Here is a 22,756-nt window from a genome sequence, read left to right on the forward strand (position 1 = left end):
ATCGTCAGGTGTGAGTACTCCATCGCCGGAGCGATCTGTGAGCCATCTTGTAGCTTCACGCAATTTTCCTTGTAATACCAATCTTGTGAAGATTCTTATTTTCTGGTCTTCTTGTTGGTGTTCTTGTGATGTTTTCATTTGCCGATCACATCTCTCAGCTTCACGTATTAATTCATCAAATTGATCATTTTCCCACATTTCCATTCTTTTCTTCATCAAACGTCTTATGTCAGACCCATTTTTTATCATTTTATCTTTTTGAAGAATGGTAGCACATAAGAAAAATATTCTTTCGGTTGAATTTATACCATTTGGGACTGCTTGGATCTCTTTGGCTAGAACATCTACAAATTGCCTTCCAATTGAACCTTGTGGTATTGTATATTGTCTTCCTTTTAATTTCATTGCACAAAGCCACCGTTTGTGCCATTCATTGTTTTCTTGAGAACTTACAGAGTTAAGAAGTGGAACTCCGAATCCTCTGGTAAATAACTTGTTCATAAAATTGTCTTTAATCATATCATCTTGATTGACATCGTCTGCTGTTACAAGAAATTGAACACTTCCGTGGTCATAGCATTCATTGTATACAGCTTTATTTGTATTATCGGAAATTGGAGTTGGTTTGGCTTTAGTTTTTACTTTTGAGGTCCTAAATTTCACTTCTCTGGAAATGCTTTTAGAAATTTTACTATTAGTAATCATCTCATCACATATTTTATCTTTTCGATTTATTTGGCGGACTATACTTTCATTTGGAATTAAAAGTTCAAAATGTCCACAATCCAAACGGCCGGTTAAAAGTAGGTCCGCTGTAATTTTATGAGAAGATCTTGATATTATTGTTGGTTTATTTTCCAAATGGATGATTCTAGTTTTAAAATGTTTAGCCTGATAAAAGATGTTAATGTTGATTTTAAACAAGTCAGATATAACCATACATTCAACACTAGTTCCATAAGTACCATCTTTTTTCATTTCCTGGCAGTATTTTTCTTTATCAATCTCAGTTTGGTCATCATACAGGATAAAACGTTCATATTCTTTCCAGTTTGTATACAAATGTTCGACAGTATTTAACCTAAGTTTTTTAAACTGATTTTTTTTGAGATTGAAATAAGAATATACTCAAAGATCTAAAAAGACAATTGCCGTCACCTAGTACATTTTGTCTTTTAAATGTTTAACTAAACATGTTTAAGCAGTCGCTCTTACATATTTAGCACAAATTGTGAACTACTTTATGATTAACACTCGACGCGTTATTTTGAATAAATAGTCATACCAGACGACATTTCTTACTTAACTGCAGTATTTAAACTTTACAATAAAAAAAAACTTTTTTACCCTCCCTGTTGCAGCAGACCTAAGTTATAGTTAAACTAATTATATTTGAATAGGTAATAAATATGTGATATTTGTAAGGTGGCATTTTAGTGTAAATCCAATCAGTCAATTGGAAATTCGTTTAGTCTGCAGGTTTGCTGCTTTGGGGGTGTTTCTATGGTTTAAACGCAAAGAACTAGTAACTGCAATACGCATTTGATACGTATACGCCTATCCCGTACGAAGGACCTTTGCAATACCTCTATATATTTTAATATCTTTATATATTTTAACAGCGCAGTGACTAAAAAGGTGCATTTTATAACATATATCGTTTGGGCGTTGACTGTATATAGTTAACAAGTTAACGGTATGGGCTACGTCAGCTTCTGCCAACAGATAGTGGGGGTTGGGTTGGGGAAGCTAGACCAAGGACACTTCGCCCGCCCCGCAGTGCCACTGACTGTGAGCGCAATCCAGTACTCCAGTAGTTCTTTAGTTCCTTGTTCTTTACATCACTTCGGTTTGTTTGCTGAGTTGAGACTGTCGAAAGTTAGTTGATTGTTGCTTTGTTCGTTTATGGTTAGCTGCAGAAGTGAGTGGCACTTGTCCGCCAGGTGAAATTTTCTTTGTAAGAGACAGTGCATTACATTTTTGAAATAATAATAATAATAATTTTGAAAAATTAATTACATTTGATTTTTACTTGATTTTTAGCAGCAAACGTCTTGATTATGTCAGAAAATGGAACATTTGTCGCTCTTACATATTTAGCACAAATTGTGAACTACTTTATGATTAACACTCGACGCGTTATTTTGAATAAATAGTCATACCAGACGACAACCAATTGTTGTGTTCTGTAAGGGCTGATTTGTTTTATGGTTACTAACAGCCAGCGTCACTTTGTGACTACAAAATCCGTGATATAGCCTATTTGAAATAATTTACGGACTTCTATTGCAAATCTTAAAAAAAGAAAAAAGCTAACGTAAGTTCTTATTTACAATTTATACAAATAAGATTGCAATATTTTACTTGAATTCACTACATCACCAACTCTAACGATTTTCGTATGGATGTAAACGAATTTGTAGCATTTTTATCTGTTATTATGTAAACAAATTAAAATCTATATAAATAGAATTACAGTTTTGTCTGTACATTGCTTAGAATCATGCAGTTTTTGTTTTTTTTACGTTTCATAGCCTAAGAAAGCCGAAACGAGTCTTATCTAAATTTCTGTCTGTATGTCTGTTTGTCCAATCTGTGACTCCGTCTGTAACGCCAAAATGTCATTTTACCGAACTGTAGAACAGTAGAACCGAACGTCAAGAAACCTTTGTTTGGATAAAGGTGGTTTCTTCAAACTGCCATTAATATGTTAACATTAAAAGCTTCTTACAAATAATGCTACTAATGGGAAATAACTTTGATTTTCGAAAACTTAAAAACTTTTAAAACCAAAGGAGATTAATAACTTCTGTACTGAACCACATCAAGTAAAAGTTTTTTTTAGCAAACCGTATTAAGTTTTCAAAGCTTTACGTTGTTAACGTTACATGTTACATGTTTTGTGGCCTGTGTATTTATTTATGTATATATTTGCCAACAAATTAATTAACACCTATAATACAGTTTGATTAGAAGGACAGTTTGAATTAGTCGTAAGTACTACAGTTCTTTTCTCAAATGTAAACGTTGGTTTTTGGTACTGCTACTTTTCCTTAGAACCGGTGGTAGCAGTAACAATAATTTCAACATATCACTATTTTCACTATTTATTTATAAACACTGCACCTTTTTGCTTATTAAATTTAACTGATGTCTTACTGAATTATCTTTAGCGTTTTCTGTCTGGACTCAAAAATGTTGTGTGAACTCAATTCTGTATTTGTGTGTGTATGTCTGTTGGTAACGCATTAATGTCCTTATTTTTCGTGGAAAAGACAAGAGAACCATTGTTAATAAAAATTTAAACCCGAATAAAGTGTGCAGTAGTGAGGTTGAGGAAGTGTTTTAACTACTTTTAACCAGTGTGAAAAGTAACTTTAAATTACAGGCCTACCTTAGGGCTATGCCTCATAGATCTATACTGTAAAACAATTCCTTTCATCGTTTGATATAAAATATGGACTAACACGATCGGGTGATATTTAATTGCGAAGCATTCGTTTTGGCTTTGAAACTGTCAGATATTGTATTTGAGAAGGTTTATATGTATTCCTAAACAGTTATAGTTTTGCTATCATATCTGGAAAAATGCACACTAAATATGCAAACCAAACTCCTGTTCTGAATATAAGGGGTCTTTTATAGTATTCGTGGGTTTTAACTTACTACTAGATTCCCGTACGTAGAACGGGCAAACAGCTAGTGTTGACATGAAAAAGTTAAGATGATTGACAACTGATTGATGATTGACAGATGATTAATAAACTCTGAAATGTTAAAAGCCTATTGGACGAAGGGCTTTCACGGGTTATCATCTAAACCCACAAAAGGCACATCTAAATAATTGGAGCTTTAAAATTGATACCCAAAATGCCTAGGAAAATAAATATTTAGGGGTCAATGTGCTGAATACAAACATCCAACAAATTCTTTTAATAATATAAATTTCAATGGTATAATATATTTGGGAATTTACCGCTAAGCTAAAATCCATTCTGTAAAAAATAATTTTTACTATATTTCAATTTTTTTATATCCCTGGATGCAGATTGAAAATTAAAGTAGTTCTGGGTAAATGGGTAGTTAAGGGGTATGGTGTTGGTATATGTGTGTGTAAGTGTGAAAAAATGTGTGTGTAGGTATGACAAATTTAATTAAACCATAGGAATTGGGTAGGTAACAATGCTCGGTTGCGGTCATAATATAATCGCATCGTTGGGGTCCGATGCAGTATCAGTGGAACTGGAAGTGTGGAGAGAAGACATAGAGTGAAGAGTTAAATTAAAAGGGACTGTGTGGTGTACGTGTAGGTACGTGCACGTGTGCGCTGTAGCGATCCGGCAGCACGGCGTACTCTGTCTAGTGTCTGTACTGCAAGTGCGCCGAGTGCGGGCCGGGCCGCCGGGCGCCGTGCGCCGGGCGCCGTGCGCCGGGCGCCGGGCGGGAGTGCGCTGCCAGCACTCTCTGGCAGAGAAGGAATAAAACAATTGACGCACGCGCTGTCTTTCGGAGGTGCAGACCAACTAACTGAACCCACGGACCTGGCTCAGCTCCGGCCATTACAATGGGCCCGTATGTATGCGTTGTCTTTTAAGGATTTATAGTCAATGGTTTTACTTATTTTGTCCGAAAAGTGCTAGGCTTGCCACGGGGGCAAATAAGTGCTAAATAAGTCAGTGTGCGTGAAAAAATCGGTAAAAATAAAATTTTTCATCTCAAAAGTGCTAAGGAACGATATATCGGGCCTCGATCGTATGAGGAATCTAAAGAAACCCTCGCTGTTTTGAATCAACAACTGAGTCAACCGATATGCCCATTTAAACTGACACGATCGAAAGCCAGGCCGGAACGATATATTGTCGCTTAGCGCTGAAAGGGTTACTTGAATGAAATAATCAAGATGTGTTTTTGTCACTACTCTTTTTATTTTGTTGAGGATTATAAGATGTGTGTGTTCTCTATAATTTAATAACAGTATAATATTTAATGTCAATGTCAAAGGAACAATTATTGGCTAATGAGTTTAACCTTTTATTTGAAGGGCTGGCACCTGCATTCTCCTATCACTTAATAACTATAATTATTTTGATGGCCTATCAGATTAAAACGTTTAACTTTTGAATTGAAATTTTTGTGAGTGAAGACACGGCGGGTTTGCTAGTAATAATATAAATGGATAATGGACACATTAAAAAATAGTATAACGTTATGCATAGGGTATATTTACAATTCATCATAAACATATAACAGATTGAATGCATCTTTGAGTAAATTTCCTACATGAAACAATCTAAGTTATGGCCAACGAGCTAACTTATATGACAGTTGTGTCCGAAACTTAAATTTAAATGGGAATGGTTAGGTAAGTTAACTTATTAAATTATGTGTATGATTTTTACCGAAGGTGAATATCTCATAAAGGGCATATGCTATTACTGTAGGTCTTATGGACCTGGACCCATTTACTTTTCCAATTAATACTTATTTGAACCATCTCATCTACCTACATTTCATCAGCTGTATGAGGCATATTATTTATATGCCTCGTATAACGTATACCTACATACATACGCATATAGTAATATATAGTGTACGGTGCTTGTCCGTTAGCTCAATAACTCTTCAAAAATGACCTGATTTATTTGATTAAATTTGGTACAAACTTGTAAACCTACATTTATTTGAACAAGTTCAGGAACTAGCATGACACAAATACTGTATGACTCTAGTAAGACAATGTTAAACAATGCAGGTTTTCATCAGAAGATTTATGTCAGCAGACATAGGCTTTATCTTACCGTCATAGTCAGCTGTGGAAGGCTGAGGCCCCAGGATGACAGTAGCTCGTAGTCCTGGAGTACTGTGTAACCTGTGACTGTAGGGTCGTCAGCATTCACGGAGAAACTGGCACCGTCTCTGGCAAACCTTACGAGCAAACACTCACAATGTTAATCATATTTTGGTACACCAGACCATTTACTTAGTCTTTTTTACAAACTTATATATGCTCCTACAAACCTAATGAAATTAAGCATCTAATTAGTCTTGCAGCATTAACCCAAGTATATTATTTACTATGTTCTTAAAATACACCTTACTGCTTTAGAACATTTTGTTAAATTAATTGGACTATTATTATCCTTTATCTAAGAGTCATTTAAATATCCATCTATCTTAGGGTTCTAGAACCATGGAAAATATTCTTCTTGTTAATAATAAAATGCTTTGACGTACAATTTCAAACCCGATGATTTGATAGCCATGCAATATTTTTACACTCAATTTCAACTTTAAGTCTAATTTATTTCATAATCTTAACAAATGTAAGAACAATCTTGATTCAAAGAACACTGTAAATGTGATAAGTATTCTTGTTGGCATTACCTGCAAATTGGATGTGTCTCTCCCCATGCATTCACGGAACCTGTCATGAGGCTAGAGTAGGGACAACACTCAAAGTGGACTTGGTCCTTTATACATCTCTGGTAAATGTTAGGGTCCTCCACCACATGGTACCCGTGTCCCACCCTTTCACTACCAAGCTTGTACACAGCCTACAAGATAACAATATCATATGAGACTAGAGTAGGGACAAAACACTCGAAGTGGACTTGGTCCTTTATACATCTCTGGTAAATGTCAGGGTCTTCCACCACATGGTACCCGTGTCCCACCCTTTCACTACCAAGCTTGTACACAGCCTACAAGATAACAATATGAGACTAGTAGGGACAACACTCGAAGTGGACTTGGCCCTTTATAGATGAGTGAACGAAGTGAACGAATCTATGTATCGTGTATAGTGGAGTCGGAGAAAAGTTGTCCGCTGGAGTATGTGTGTGTGTGTGTGTGTTCGCACCTAAAACTCAAGAACCGTTGCACTTATAGCGTTCAAATTTTGCACAAATAGTTATGACACCAGTGTAAAGACACCATTAAAATTCTAGACGATTCCGCTCAGTAGTAATTATAAAATACTTAAAAAACATTTTTAAATTTGTCCCATAAGAATAACATTAGGAGCTACCTTCTTCTTCTTTTTATTTGTTTACATTTTGCGACCAACAATTTTGTCGTCTACTTAAGACAGAGAGAACGACTTTTACTCTAAGCTCTTTCATTCATGGAGTAAACAGTTTGGCGTCTATGAATATATGAGTGAAAATTTAAAAACGTACGTTTTCATGTCCCTGGCCTTTTACTTCGTAGATACTGGATTTGTAGTTTACTATTATGTGTTTTAATATTTTTTGGAACGGGGGCAACATGTTACACACATTTATTTGGTTTTAAATAGGTTCTAGGTATTTTTTTCGTATTTTTAAAGTCTCAAAATTCACGACCATGACGTGTCCCTAGGGTACATTTTCCAACTTTCACCCTGTTTTTAGACTAATTATTCATGCCGAAATATATAAAGCCATATTTTTATGTCATCAATGGTTATTAAACTTACAAAAAAGGAGCATATTATAATTTTATTGTCATTGCAAACTGACTACCATGACAAAATAAGTCTGTCCCTCGATTTGGCGTCACGACCATTTGGGAAAAATTTTCAACTTTGGAGCACGACAGTGGCAAGCCTGGCGTCGAAGGAGTCAGTTGGTTTTAGAGAATAGTTCGGGGTGTACGCCAGGATTGTAGTGCCGGTCGTTTCGAGTTGAAAGGAGGAATTACAAGATTAATAAAGGAAAGATTGTGTTTTTTGTAATTTTGGTGTGTCCATGACCGTACGTAGTCATTCGATGAAGTAGACATGGTGTTAATTTTTGTTTGTAAGATATTTCAATTGCTAGATTAACCTAGAAGTCCACTTTGTATCCTCGAACATGAGGTGCAGGGCTACCGCCAGAACAGAGCCATATAACACGTAATTTCACGACCAAAGTTTCACGACCATCGCGGGTTTTTTCACGACCAATCCAGCCTTATGAATTATAGTGTGTTTGGTCGTGACAATAACTTTAATATAATTGTAATTTGAACAGTTTAGTTGAATTGAAACACTTATTTTTATTATAACTAACAGTATAATTAAAGGATTGTTTAGAAAGATTTAGATTATTTCAGAAAATTCACGACCGTACCGCTTGTCCCTGACCATCACGTTTATGACTTCTATCATAAAAATTTCAAAAATTAAAATATCGTCATATTTCAATGTTTGATACACAAAAGAAACACACCTCTATACAAACATAACGATTTTTCGGGTCTCAGGTAAGTTTTTCCGGAGTTATACAAACTTAAAAAGATTTTATTGGCTTTTTTCAATTTTTAGAGTTTTTTTTATTTTTTTCTAAAAAGACCAAATATACCAAAAGCTCAGTGACCTTTTCATTGTATAATGGTCATAAAAGTAAATTAGTTTATAGCAAAACATAGTTATAAAAATAATTTTAACTATTTTTAATATTCATTTAAACGTCTGTTATGGTCGTGACAGGATTTTGTGTTTTTCCACTAAAGATGCTCTTTAAAAAAAAAATACCAAAGATATTGCATTACCATGAACATTTTATGAAACTTCAAATGTTAATGAAATAAAAATAATAATAAAAGTTTTGAAAAAAGGGGAAAAAATTTTGCAAAGTGCTTTTTCTGAAAACGTACGTTTTTAAATTTTCACTCATATATCATTATAATTTCACAGCTTTCAGAATAATGTTATTTAAGCTAATTAAATCTCACAACATTCATAATAATAAATTGTACTTAACAATATTAGTCGGCAGTCATATACCGTTTAAGTTCAGTATTAAAATTTCGCCTTTTAATTACAAGTATATAGGTATGTATGTATTTAGAACAAAGCAGCTTTTAACATTATTCAATTTAATGTTGGCATTGAATATTAAATATTCAAAAATGTTGGTATATTTTTATACTAAAATGCTATGCGAAGGGGGGGGGGGAACAGGTCCCCGACGTAGAGAGTAGTAAAGAAAGCGGAAAGGTGAGCAGTGAAAAGAAAGGAGTACGGAAACCCTTTATGACTGTTAAATTAACGTATCTGTAATACTTAAATGCTATGGAAAGATAGGGAAACAGGTCTACGATGTAGGAAGTAGTGAAGGAAGTAGTCAAAGTGAGCAGTCTGGAGTGTGGGAAGCCTTTGTGACAATTAGAATAATGTATCTGCAATTCTAAAAATGCTATGGGAAGGGAGGGAAACAGGTTCACGACACTTAGGAAGTGGTGAAGGAAGTAGTCAAGACGAGCATTCCGGAGTGTGGGAACCCTTTGTGGCAGTTAGATTAATGTATCTGCCATAATAAAATGCTATAGGAAGGGAGGGAAACAGGTCCACGACGTAAGAAGCGGTAAAGGAAGTAGTCAAGGCGAGCAGTCCGGAGTGTAGAAACCCTTTGTGGCAGTGAGATTAATATAACTGCAATTATAAATTCCAATAGGAAGGGAAGGAAACAGGTCCACGACCTCGGAAGCGGTGATGGAAGTAGTCAAGGCGAGCAGTCCGGAGTGTAGAAACCCTTTGTGACAGTTAGATTAATGTACCTGCAATACTAAAATGCTATAGGAAGGGAGGGAAACAGGTCCACGACGTAGGAAGTGGTAATGGAAGTAGTCGAGGCGAGCATTCCGGAGTGTAGAAACCCTTTGTGGCAGTTAGATTAATATACCTGCAATTCTAAAATGCTATGGGAAGGGAGGGAAACAGGTCCATGACTTAGGAAGCGGTGATGGAAGTAGTCAAGGCGAGCAGTCCGGAGTGTAGAAACCCTTTGTGACAGTTAGATTAATATACCTGCAATACTAAAATGCTATAGGAAGGGAGGGAAACAGGTCCACGACGTAGGAAGTGGTAATGGAAGTAGTCGAGGCGAGCATTCTAGAGTGTAGAAACCCTTTGTGGCAGTTAGATTAGTGTAACTGCAATTCTAAAATGCTATGGGAAGGGAGGGAAACAGGTCCATGACTTAGGAAGCGGTGATGGAAGTAGTCAAGGCGAGCAGTCCGGAGTGTAGAAACCCTTTTTTGACAGTTAGATTAATATACCTGCAATACTAAAATGCTATAGGAAGGGAGGGAAACAGGTTCACGACGTAGGAAGTGGTAATGGAAGTAGTCGAGGCGAGCATTCTGGAGTGTAGAAACCCTTTGTGGCAGTTAGATTAATGTATCTGCCATAATGAAATGCTATAGGAAGGGAGGGAAACAGGTCCACGACGTAGGAAGCGGTAAAGGAAGTAGTCAAGGCGAGCAGTCCGGAGTGTGGGAACCCTTTGTGGCAGTTAGATTAATATTCCTGCAATACTAAAATGCTATAGGAAGGGAGGGAAACAGGTCCACGACGTAGGAAGTGGTAATGGAAGTAGTCGAGGCGAGCATTCTGGAGTGTAGAAACCCTTTGTGACAGTTAGATTAGTGTAACTGCAATTCTAAAATGCTATGGGAAGGGAGGGAAACAGGTTTACGACGTAGGAAGGGGTGATGGAAGTAGTCAAGGCGAGCAGTCCTGAGTGTGGGAACTCTTTGTGACAGTTAGATTAATGTAACTGCAATATTAAAATAATATAGGAAAGGAGGGAAACAGGTCCACGACGTAGGAAGTGGTAATGGAAGTAGTCGAGGCGAGCATTCTGAAATGTAGAAACCCTTTGTGACAGTTAGATTAGTGTAACTGCAATTCTAAAATGCTATAGGAAGGGAGGGAAACAGGTCCACGACATAGGAAGTGGTAATGGAAGTAGTCGAGGCGAGCAGTCCGGAGTGTAGAAACCCTTTGTGACAGTTAGATTAATATACCTGCAATACTAAAATGTTATAGGAAGGGAGGGAAACAGGTCCACGATGTAGGAAGTGGTAATGGAAGTAGTCGAGGCGAGCAGTCCGGAGTGTAGAAACCCTTTTGGCAGTTAGATTAATATACCTGCAATACTAAAATGCTCTAGGAAGTGAGGGAAACAGGTCCACGACGTAGGAAGTGGTGAAGGATGTAGTCAAGGTGAACAGTCCGGAGTGTGGGAACCCTTTGAGAAAGTTAAATTAATCTATTTTAAATTCTAAAATGCTATAGGAAGGGAGGGAAACAGGTCTACGACGTAGGAAGTGGTGAAAGAAATAGTCGAGGCGAGCATTCCGGAGTGTAGAAACCCTTTGTGATAATTAGAATAATGTACAGTATCTGCAATTCTAAAAATGCTATGGGAAGGGAGGGAAACAGGTCCACGACGTAGGAAGTGGTGAAGGGAGTAGTCGAGGCGAGGAGTCCGGAGTGTGGGAACCCTTTGCGACAGTTAGATTAATGTATCTGCAATAATAAAGTGCTATGAGAAGAGAGGGAAACAGGTCCACGACGTAGGAAGTGGTAAAGGAAGTAGTCAAGGTGAACAGTCCAGAGTGTGGGAACTCTTTGTGACAGTTAGATTAACGTATCTGCAATAATAAAATACTATGAGAAGAGAGGGAAACAGGAAATACATTACGTATATTACCAATGACTTTGGTTAATTATTGGACGAGAAGTTAGGATTGTTGTTGACTGAGATTTGGTTTTTTTTTAGAGGTTGGTCCAGCCTCTTTTAACCTCGCCCGTGAGTGGATCGTTTACAGCAAAGCAATTGGTGAGCCGGTACAGTACAAAGGTGAACTGTACTGATAAAATTTAGTGGCAGTGACCAGGATCCGAACTCACGACATCGCTGCCTTGGGCCCGAAGTTCGCGTGACGCTACCGACTTGAGTCACCGACTCACCATTATTTGCCCCGACTCATGGGTTGATTTGCCCATACAAATAACATTATTGTGTACACCAGTGACACCGGTAAGTGTGCTAGGTGTGGGTAAACTCTTTCATTATTGCGCTCATGTTCACTCATCCTGTTACGCGCATAATAAGCGTACTACTAGTACATCTCTGGTAAATGTCAGGGTCCTCCACCACGTGGTACCCGTGTCCCACCCTTTCACTACCCAGCTTGTACACAGCCTACAAGATAACAATATCATGAGACTAGAGTAGGGACAACACTCGAAGTGGACTTGGTCCTTAATACATCTCTGGTAAATGTCAGGGTCCTCCACCACGTGGTACCCATGTCCCACCCTTTCACTACCCAGCTTGTACACAGCCTACAAGATAACAATATCATGAGACTAGAGTAGGGATAACACTCAAAGTGAACTTGGTCCTTTATACATCTCTGGTAAATGTCAGGGTCCTCCACCACGTGGTACCCGTGTCCCAGCACCCTTTCACTACCCAGCTTGTACCAGCCTACAAGATAACAATTTCATGAGACTAGAGTAGGGACAACACTCGAAGTGGACTTGGTCCTTTATACATCTCTGGTAAATGTCAGGGTCCTCCACCACATGGTACCCATGTCCCACCCTTTCACTACCCAGCTTGTACACAGCCTACAAGACAACAATATGAGGCTAGAGTAGGGACAACACTCGAAGTGGACTTGGTCCTTTATACATCTCTGGTAAATGTCAGGGTCCTCCACCACATGGTACCCATGTCCCACCCTTTCACTACCCAGCTTGTACACAGCCTACAAGACAACAATATGAGGCTAGAGTAGGGACAACACTCGAAGTGAACTTGACATCTCTGGTAAATGTCAAATGAGTCTTTTAATAAACATTGTCTGTTATTAATCTTTAACCTTATCCAGATGTGCTAATCCCTCTTAATTTCAAGGGTAAAATCCCCCCTATTTCATATGGCCCTTCACACCCCTTTTTAACTTTGTCACCTGTTCCCTTAAAACACCAACAGAAAACACTCAAGTTTTTAAAATAAAAAAAGTACAGCTCACTGACAATTCAATTTGTTAACGAACATTCGTTTACCAATACAAGATTATTGGGACAATGACATAGCCATGATTATAAATAGTCACGATATTTCTTTAATTTTGAATTAATGTAGCCATGCTCATTAAAAAGAGTTATGGAGGTTCTCTTCACCCAAACCAGAAATAATGAAAAGCCACAAATGGACAAGTGCAGGACCAGGTGGCCGTTGATAGGTAGAGGGAGGGAAAGATAACTATTTTCTCCAAAAGTCTTCCCTGAAACTGAGACTGTGGTCAATTGTATGCCTGCATCATAATGTTGACATGACAATTATCTGTGATTATGGTCCTATCTAGATCACTATCGCAGCGAATATTTTAACATTACCGCTAATAAGGCAAAGTTAAGAGCATCTTCCACTCCCGGGACTGCGAAAACACTGTCATCGTCACCTGTGATCGCGGCAATATCTCTACGTTCCCCAAAAGTCGCGAAGACATTATCATCACCTCTCAAGATCATAGGAAATCAGAACAAATCAACCTTATTACAAAAATCTACAGTTTTCATACAATTGTTGGAATACTAAAAAATGTACTGCGTAAGCTGTGCACATTCCTCTGCGGCCGCAAAGACCAGGGGTGTCGCCTTGAGGGGGGGTATGGGCCCCCCCCCCAGAATCTGGGAAAGAGAAAAGTTTGGAATTTCCTTGCCACGAGTTGGGACAGTTGGGAAGTCAGATACAAGAAAAGTATATTTTTACACTAAATAAAATTTAAATATTTGCAAAAATCCATCAAAGATAAAAATTTCTTTGACTTGGACAAATAAACATGATGTTTCTTTGATTTCATTTAACTTTGATTAAACTAGGCTAAACCATGCCTAAACACGCCTTATTTTAAGAAATCAATAATCAATTAGCGGTATAGTTTGTTGGAATTTCGTTTACGAGACATTTTTTCCTTATTGGACGTATGTTGGCTACCTTGATCCTGTTGTGTGTTGATGATTCTGAATGATTTGTCTGCGAGTTTGAATTTTGAAAGTGCAAGCCATGTAGATCTTCAGTTCAATTATGTTGTTTGTTAGTGTTTACAAGAAATTCAAAAATATTTTTCACGTCAGTCACATGAACTATATTTTATACCTTTTTTTGTAGTATTTGGAGCAGGCTAACTGACAGGAGTACATGCTAATAAGTAGATTAAATTACATTAAAGATAGGTTTTGTGTATCATCGGTATCACCTTTAAAACTCTTGTTTTTTAATAATCTAAATGAAATATTTATTCTCTGAATATATTTAAAAAATCTACAAAAGTTATTTATCATTAAGGGTTTACAAAAATGTATCAACTAATCATTCTGAAACAGATAGAAACCACCACGCCTATACCCCAGGAAGATCCTGTGACTCTGCCCTACATCACCTGGTAAGCAGAATCTACAAGGCGTTTGAGTTCAAGGAGATTGCCCTCGGGGCGTTCCTTGACATCCGCCTTTGACAACACTGAAACCCAGGCTGTCATCAATGCTGCCAGAGCTCGTGGATTCCATGAGGTGGTGTGGAGGTGGGTAGAGTCTCTACTTAGGAAGAGGAAGGTAAGACTCTCTCTTCACAATGAGGTTCTGGAGGCCAGGACCACACGGGGTGTCCACAGGGTGGTGTACTCTCTCCTCTTCTCTGGAACCTTGTTGTGGATGACTTAATTAGATCTCTCAGTGACAGTGGTGTATTCGTTCAAGGATACGTGGACGACATTGTGATACTGGTTATGGGTAAATTCAACAACACGGTCTCCGACCTCATGAACACAGCCTTGAGGTCAGTTGGATAATGGTGCACAGAGGTAGGCCTTTCTATCAACCCCTCCAAAGTGGCGGTTATCCCCTTCACGAGGAGGCGCGATCTAAATGGCATAGGACCGAGACTACAAGACACAGTGCTTGAAATGCAGAATCAGGTTAAGTACCTGGGTGTGGTATTGGACCGAAAGCTGCAATGGGGGCCACTACTCCAAAAGGTCATTGATCGAGGTAAGTGGTCACTCATGGCTTGCAGACGGATGGTGGGAGGAACCTGGGGGCTCAAGCCGGTGCTCATGCACTGGCTATTTGTCTCCGTGGTAAGGCCCGCCATGACATATGGCTCACTCAAGTGGTGGCCCAAGATGGACTCGGTGTCGGCGGTGAGAGATCTGGCTGCCGTCCAAAGACTCGCCTGTCTCATCATCACGGGCGCAATGAGCAGTTGTCCGGGAGCCTCACTGGACTGCCTTCTCAACCTCACTCCAATTGACCTGCATGTCAAGGTCACTGCGAGGAGGACTGCCTACAGACTCCAGTGTGAAAGCCTGAAAACCTTTGGTTGGATGTTGGAGGATCCCGAGGTCACTCTCGGATCACTCAGCAGGTAAGAGGGGAGGTAATGGACATGCCCTCGGACCACATGCCAACTTGATTCTTCTTCGCCAGACCATTCACTGTCCTTCTTCCATCCAGGGATGAGTGGATGTCCGGTGGGAATCCTCTTCCACAAGACGACCTTGAATGGTATACTGATGGTTCAAAGGTAAGAAGTGGGACTGGGGCTGGAATTCATGGAGTGCAGAACGGGGTTGACATTTGTCTTCCTATGGGCACTCACCCAACTGTGTTCCAGGCCGAAATGACTGCGATAATGGTATGTGCTAGGGAAAACCTGAGGCTAGGCTTCAGGGACATCAACATTTCCATTTTTACAGACAGCCAGGCTGCGTTCAAAGCGCTCGACTCCTATGAATTTAATTCTAAGGTGGTCTGTGTGCAACAGGACAAGGTCCGCCCCTACAGAATCAATCAATCAATCACTCTGAAACAGATCTACGTGGACAAAATATGACCTAAAATTTGATGTTTGACTTTCATGTACATCTAAGTTTGCTTTTTGTCTAAGTTCTAGTTTGATGAAAATTAAGGTTAACATTTTTATTGTATGTATAAGTTTATTATCAACCAGGTTGAACGTTTTTATATTATACCCGTATTATTTTAGGTTTATTCTTTTCTAGACTAATATTATTCACAACACTGAGATTAATATTTCATCATTACAAACTTGTTTAGGCCTAGTTGTAATTTTTATGAAAGTTAAAATAAAATGTTGATCTTAATATCAACTTCTAAAAGTATTTTAATTTCATTATTTTGTAATGAAATATTTTTTACCTACGACCGTTTTTTAAAGTAGCCATTTCAGTCCAGTTCTTAGAATTGAAAAGTTTCACTTTACAGCTGTTTACTTTCATATCCGCATAGTTTCATTTCATATCCGCATAGTTTTCTCATATCCACACAGGTAATGGACCAATGAGGTTCAAGTATTGAGAGAAAAGAATTAAAATTGTAATGCTTCGAAAGTCAACTAATCAGCTGATCAGCTGATCAGTTGACCAATTTAATTGTTGATCCGACTTGTTAATGTTGATACTCGCGTATTCTTAATTAAGTTGGTGGAAGTCCAAAAATAAATGAAATATTTGCCGAATTGTACCTGGTACAATATTATTTATGGTAAGAATGCTGCTAGCAATGTAATATTTAACGAAGTTTAACAAACACGTAATTACAGGAAATCAGCTGATTATACAACAAGTCGTTGCATCACTTTCAGTGGCAATGACAATACACGAAAACATAACCTCTCTAAAAAGTTATCATTAGTGATTGTTAGTAATTAAATCCAGATTGATAGTAATTAAAAAACGGTCGTAGGTAAAGTAGTGTACGCAACTCGCGTTAATAGTCTTTACGACACTCGTAGAAGTTTTTAAGGCACTCGCCAAGGCTCGTGCCTTAAATTTTCTACTCGTGTCGTAAAGACTCACTTAACGCAATCGTTGCGTAAACTACTATTTCTATACTAATTTGTACTAGGCTTATTTTATATCCTTAAAATTGTACACTGCTACGTCTGCTACCACAATGGTTTGTAAAGTTTTTTGGATTTGAAACAATACTTATTCAAGTTTTTTTCAAGTCATAAAATTTCATTATGAATTAGTAGAAGTTTTAGACGTTTTTTTAATTGAGTAATTTTGTATAGGCCAATATGTAAAACTAGCTATTTTTTGTTAATGCAAGTTAATAAATACTGAATTTAGTGTGACTATAGTATAATAATTTGTAGATTTTTTAAATAGTACAGAAATTGATTTCTTAAAATAAAAAATAGTTGGGAAATTTATGTTAAGCAGTTGGGAAATCTTAAGCAGTTGGGAAATTTGAGGCTTCTCCCTCCCCCCCCCCCCTTGGAATTTAACCAAGCAACGCCACTGGCGCAGACATCATCATCGCCTCCTGGGATCGCAAGAATATCTCTACAATTCCTTGTGCTCGCAGAGACATCCTTATCATGTCCCTGAAAAGAAGACGCTAATATCTTGACAATTTCCCACGGTCAAAAAGATATCATCATTGTATCCTGCGATCGCGACAAAATTAAGAACATCTCTTGCGTTTGCAAAGACATAATGTTGTCGCGACAAATGCTAATTTATTATGATGCTGTTGCAAGTGTTAATAGAATGTATTAGTTTAAAAAAAAACATTTGTTAGGTCTTCTTATCAAACCCTTTACAAAATCAATGATGACAATATGTAAAGTTGGAATTTGGAAGTTTTTAGCAAAAAAATGGATTGCTCTATACACTTGCATCTTCTAATTTTCTGATTGTATATTTCTGAAAATTGTTTGATTTTTTTCTGCACTGTTTATTTTTTATTTTTTCTAAAAACAATTTTCATTCTTCTTGTGTGTTGGGAAAATAATTATCACATTACTATTTTTTACAGTAAAATACAGTATGTGTTTTAAAATAACCAGTGAATTGTTATATTTTATTTATTTTCAGTTCTGTTTTATTTTATTTTATTTCAGTTTATTTTATTTTAGCACATACTGTAGTATAAAATTAAAAGTAGGTATCTTATATTTCTAGTTTTTGGATGTTTTAAATAGCAAAAACACACAGACCCTGTCCACTGCGGTGGCTGTGCCAACCTCAGCAGCATGGATTGTGCGGTGAACCCCTGTCTGCGCCGCCTCTCTGTACACTGATATGATGGGCTCTACACATGGAGCTTCATCTGTAACCAAGAAAGTTATATATGAAGACTAGATGCATGATTAATAGATAACCAGAAGATTGTTTAATCTGTCAACAATTTTTCTAACTTGCGTGGTAACTAGAATGTAAGATTAAATTACTTACGTAATTCCCGTCACAGCTCAATAAAATATGTCTATTCAGGACATGTTTTGGTGTTAAAACACCATCGTCAGCTTCAGGTACATAGTGTAGAGTTGATCAGTTGATAACATCGTCAGAAGATAAACACAGTACGGACACGAATAAATACATAAAACAATGAAATATTCAAAAAACAGGCCTGTTCCAACAAAAAATGACCGACCGCACAGGTAGCAAGGGACAGACTAGTCTGTTAGTCTGTGTTGTAGATATTCTGAGTGACCAAAAAAGATCTTCGCTATTTCACCATTAGCATAGGAATTGTCACTATTCGTCCGTCATCGCAGAATAAGTCCAAAATTGTATCGCGATCGCGGGAGACAATGATGATGTCTACACGGCCACGGTAAATGAACTTGATTTTGCCGCGATCGCGGAAGATGATGATCGCGTTTTCGAGACCGCGAGAGATGATGATGATGTTACACGTCCGCAGGAGATTTTCATGATTTTGCCGCTATTGCGAAAGACGAAGATCACGTTTTTGTGGCCGCAGGAGACAATGATGATGCCCACAAGGCCTCAGGATATTAACTTGATTTTGCCGCGATTGCGAATGACGACGATCATGTTTTCGAGACCGCGGGAGACGATGATTGTGTCTACACGGCTGCGGGAGTTGTTCATGATTTTGCCGCTATCGCACAAGACGGCTGATGTGTACATTCCAAAGATACTGGCTATAAGTTGTTCGTAAACATCTGTTCTTATTTATTATTGTTTATATAATGATTCAGTTACATAATTGAATTGTGATTAAATAAAGTAAAATTGAGTTACTACATTTAAATGTTACATTATTAAAATATCTAACAAATGGCGACGAGAATAATGGAAGAAATAGAAAACATAGAAGAAGATGTAAATAAAGTCAAGAAATTGAAATCATTGCGAAGAACAGTCAAATTCTAGCTTGGAAATGTAAAGAAGTATGTGGATATAGGAACATTTTCCATCAATGACATCAAAACTAGACTTGACTTGTTAGCTGAGATTAAATCAAAGTATGACCTAATTCGAGACAAGATCGGTTTCTGTACAGAAGAAGAAGATTTAGAACAAGAGTTAACTTACAGAGAAAGTATTGAAAACATGCTGATTGATACAAAAACAAGATTAATGGATGCCCAAATGATTCATAGGTCTAATACATCAGCATAACTCTATTCCTAATCAAAGTCATTGTTTCAATGCAAATCTACATAATAATACACTGATTCCAGTCCTTCCTACTTCAAATTTGAGCTTTACTCCTTATGATGAAAGAGAAAAGTTTTCTAATTTTGCCAGAAGACTGGAGGTCTTTATGACTTTGAAAGGTATCAATGATTCTAAATTGAAGACATTTACTTGCCTTGACACCTCTTCTACATCAAAAGCTGTATATAGACCTATGTACACCAGAAAATCCTAAAGAGTATGAAGAGCTTGTAACCTTACTTGTGTGGAGCTTAGTCCAACCATTCAAATGTCCCGCCATAAAAGTATGCCACACTTGACAACTTTCTAGATCCTAAGAAAAGTGTTTTGGCTTTACAACAGACATTTATAAGTCGAATACAAGAAAATGGAGAATCAATTTAAAATTTTGCTACAGAACTAAAAAGACTATCAACAAACTGCAAATTTAATTGCGAAGCTTGTGGAAAGTATGTATTAAACATGCAATTACGACAACAACTCATACGTGGACTTAATGACAAGGACATAAAAACTCAGCTGCTACATAAATGTGACCACAAACAATTCGTAGAAATCCTTAATACAGCTACTACAATGGAGCTTTCAAAACAGGAAAGTACTATGATATGTCATAACAGTGGAAACTTAAACATAAATCAAGTAAAGTCTAATCGACAGATTCACGGATACAGAACAAAATTAAACATCACAGGATCTTATACAAATAGTAAATTTTGTGTAACAGATTTTGAGTCACTGAAAGGGAAATGCTACCGATGTGGGAATGTAAATCATATAGAGCGAATGTTTGTCCAATGATTGATGAGACCTGTAATACCTGTGGAAAGATTGGACATATTTCAAGAGTATGCCTAAGTAAATCTAAAATCAGTAAAAGACAAGTTCATTACACTGAAAATAATTACATTTCTGAAGACAATATTCATGAAATTAATTTACTGTCTGACAAAAAGAAGGATGACAAATTTCACATAGATATAAAAGTGGAAGGTAAAATTGTAACTTTTGAGTTGGATTCTGGAGCATCACTTACATCAATTTCTTGTGAAGATTACAAAAGATTATTTCCCTCCAAAAGACTTTACAAGACTGGTGTAGAGCTGCGCACCTACACAGGGGAAATTATAAAACCCCCCTGTTAGTTTAAACCTAAGGGAGTAACATATGTACAATGTGAATATAAGGGACAATGTTTCATGGGGAAAATGTTTGTTATTAATCAAAACGTCGAGAAGAAGAACACGTCGAGAACACAAGAAGAACGTCGAGAAATAAAATCCATAAACATGAAGGAAACAAGGAAACCGGAACTGGATTCATTACTTGCGAATTATGAAGATTTGTTTGACAAAAACATAGGATGTATTCCAAACTTTAAAGCAAAATTGAACTTGAAGGACAACTCAAGCCCTATATACATAAAAGCCAGACAGGTTCCATATGCAATCAAAACAAAAGTTGAAAATGAACTCAGCCGTCTGGAAACCCAGGGCCGATTTACCGAATAGGCACGGTAGGCACGTGCCTATATAGGGCGCGAGGCAATTGGCTTTTTTGGGGGGCGCCAAAAAATTGGAAAATAAAAAAAAGTTGGCGGTTGTATTTGATGATCGCAGTAAACTTCTGATAATCCCTCCCGGCCGTGTAGGCATCGTAACCGTCTCCCGCGATTGAGGCACAATTCTGACTATTTTCTACGGCCGTGTAGACATAATTATTGCCTTCCATGATCGCGGCAATATATGAACATATCCCGCGGTCGTGAGGAGATTATCATCGTCTACCGCAAATTAGGCAAAATTCTGATCACCCCTCGCAGACGTGAAGACATCATTAATCATCCCCCGCGGTCGTTTGTACATAGCAATTGCCTCCCGCAATTGCGGCAAAATGGTAATCATTTCCTGCCATCTTGTGGAGATCATCATCTTGTTCCGCAAATGAGGCAGAATTCTGATCTTTTCCCGCGGTCGTATGAACATTATAATCGTCTTGCCCTATCGCGATGAAACCCCTCGCGGCCATGAAGACATCATTATATCGTCCCCCGTGGTCGTTTGTACATAGTTAATCGCCTCCCGCGATTGCGGCAAAATGGTAACCATCTCCCACTCCCTCGGCCATGTATTGTATATATCATCGTCTTCCGCGAATTAGGCAAAATTCTATGATCTTCTCCCGCGGTCATGTGGACAATTAATTGTCTTGCGCGATCGCGGCATAATTCTGGTCATCCCTCGCGGCCGTGTAGAAATCATTATTGTATCTCCTGTGGTTCTGTAGATATCGTAATCGTCTCCTACGGTCGTGAAGACATCGTAATTATTGTTTCCCGCGATTGCGGCAAAATGTCAATCATATCCCGCAGTCGTGTGGCAATCATCATCCTCTTCTGCGATCGCGGCAAAATTCTTGCTGTTTCCTGCGTTCGTGTCAACATTATAATCACCTTCCGGGATCGCGGCAATATTCTGATCATCCCTCGCGGCTCTGAAGATATCACAATCGTCTTCTGCAATCTTGGAAACTTCTGATAATCCCTCGCGGCCGTGTGTAGACATATTTTTGTCTCCCGCGGTCACGGAAACGTCACTGTTGTTATTCGCAATGGCGGTAAATTGAAAATTCCAGGTGGATATACAAAATTCACGCATAATTCCCAGTTAAAAAAAACTCAAGCATAATTCACGGATTCCCGGTTTTCCTGGTTGGTGGACACCCTTTATATATATTGCAAAGGGGCCCTACTATTAGTTGTGCCTGACAGGGCGCTGACAGGGTCAAAAATGGACCTGTGGAAACCCAAAAGATTATCACCAAGGTGGACAACTCAGAATGGGGAACACCTATTGTGCCTGTCATAAAACCCAATGGTGACATTCGTATCTGCGCTGATTACAAGGTTTCTCTGAACAAAGTGGTGGAAGATGAGAAGTACCCGATTCCGAGGATTGAAGACATTTTTTCTACAATGAGTGGAGGTAAATACTTTTGTTCTCTTGATATAAGCAATGCAAATGGACGAAGACAGTAGCAAAATGCAAACTCTAAGTACTCATAAGGGGTTGTTCAAAGTAAATAGACTGATGTTTGGAGTCAAGGTTGCTCCTTCACTGTGGCAAAAAATCATGGATTCTTTACTACAAGGTATGGATGGAGTACAATGTTTTTTGACGATATTTTAGGACAAGGATCAACTTACGAGGAAACTCTTCAGAGATTAGAGAAAGTCCTCAATGTTCTACAGAAGCACAACCTACATTTAAATAGAGACAAATAAATGTAAGTTTTTTGAAAAAAGTATCAAATACCTCGGACACATTATTGATGATAAAGGCCTACACAAAAGTCCTGAGAAAACTGTAGCAATTCAAAATGCTAGAAGGCCTATGAATGTAAGTGAATTGAAAACGTTTTTAGGCTTGGCCACTTACTACAGCAAGTTCATACAAAATTACTCAACAAAAATATATCCTTTGGCAAGGTT

At 37.9% G+C, this 22,756-nt stretch overlaps 1 protein-coding gene across 1 annotated transcript in view; it reads right to left on the reverse strand.

Moving 5' to 3' along the window:
* The window catches only part of LOC128995611 (adenosine deaminase), a 33,344-nt gene that overhangs the window by 6,186 nt on the left and 4,402 nt on the right, over positions 1-22,756 (reverse strand). Inside the window, exons 4-6 of the mRNA XM_054420632.1 lie at positions 17,790-17,902; positions 6,385-6,554; positions 5,799-5,925 (exon numbers count right to left, since the gene is read on the reverse strand). Coding sequence (XP_054276607.1) covers positions 5,799-5,925; positions 6,385-6,554; positions 17,790-17,902 — 410 coding nt within the window. The remainder of the gene's footprint in view (positions 1-5,798; positions 5,926-6,384; positions 6,555-17,789; positions 17,903-22,756) is intronic.

The sequence above is a fragment of the Macrosteles quadrilineatus genome, unplaced genomic scaffold (assembly GCF_028750875.1).
Source record: "Macrosteles quadrilineatus isolate MER2022 unplaced genomic scaffold, UCM_ALF_1.0 Scaffold_1__1_contigs__length_201487025, whole genome shotgun sequence".
Classification (NCBI taxonomy): Eukaryota; Metazoa; Arthropoda; class Insecta; order Hemiptera; family Cicadellidae; genus Macrosteles; species Macrosteles quadrilineatus.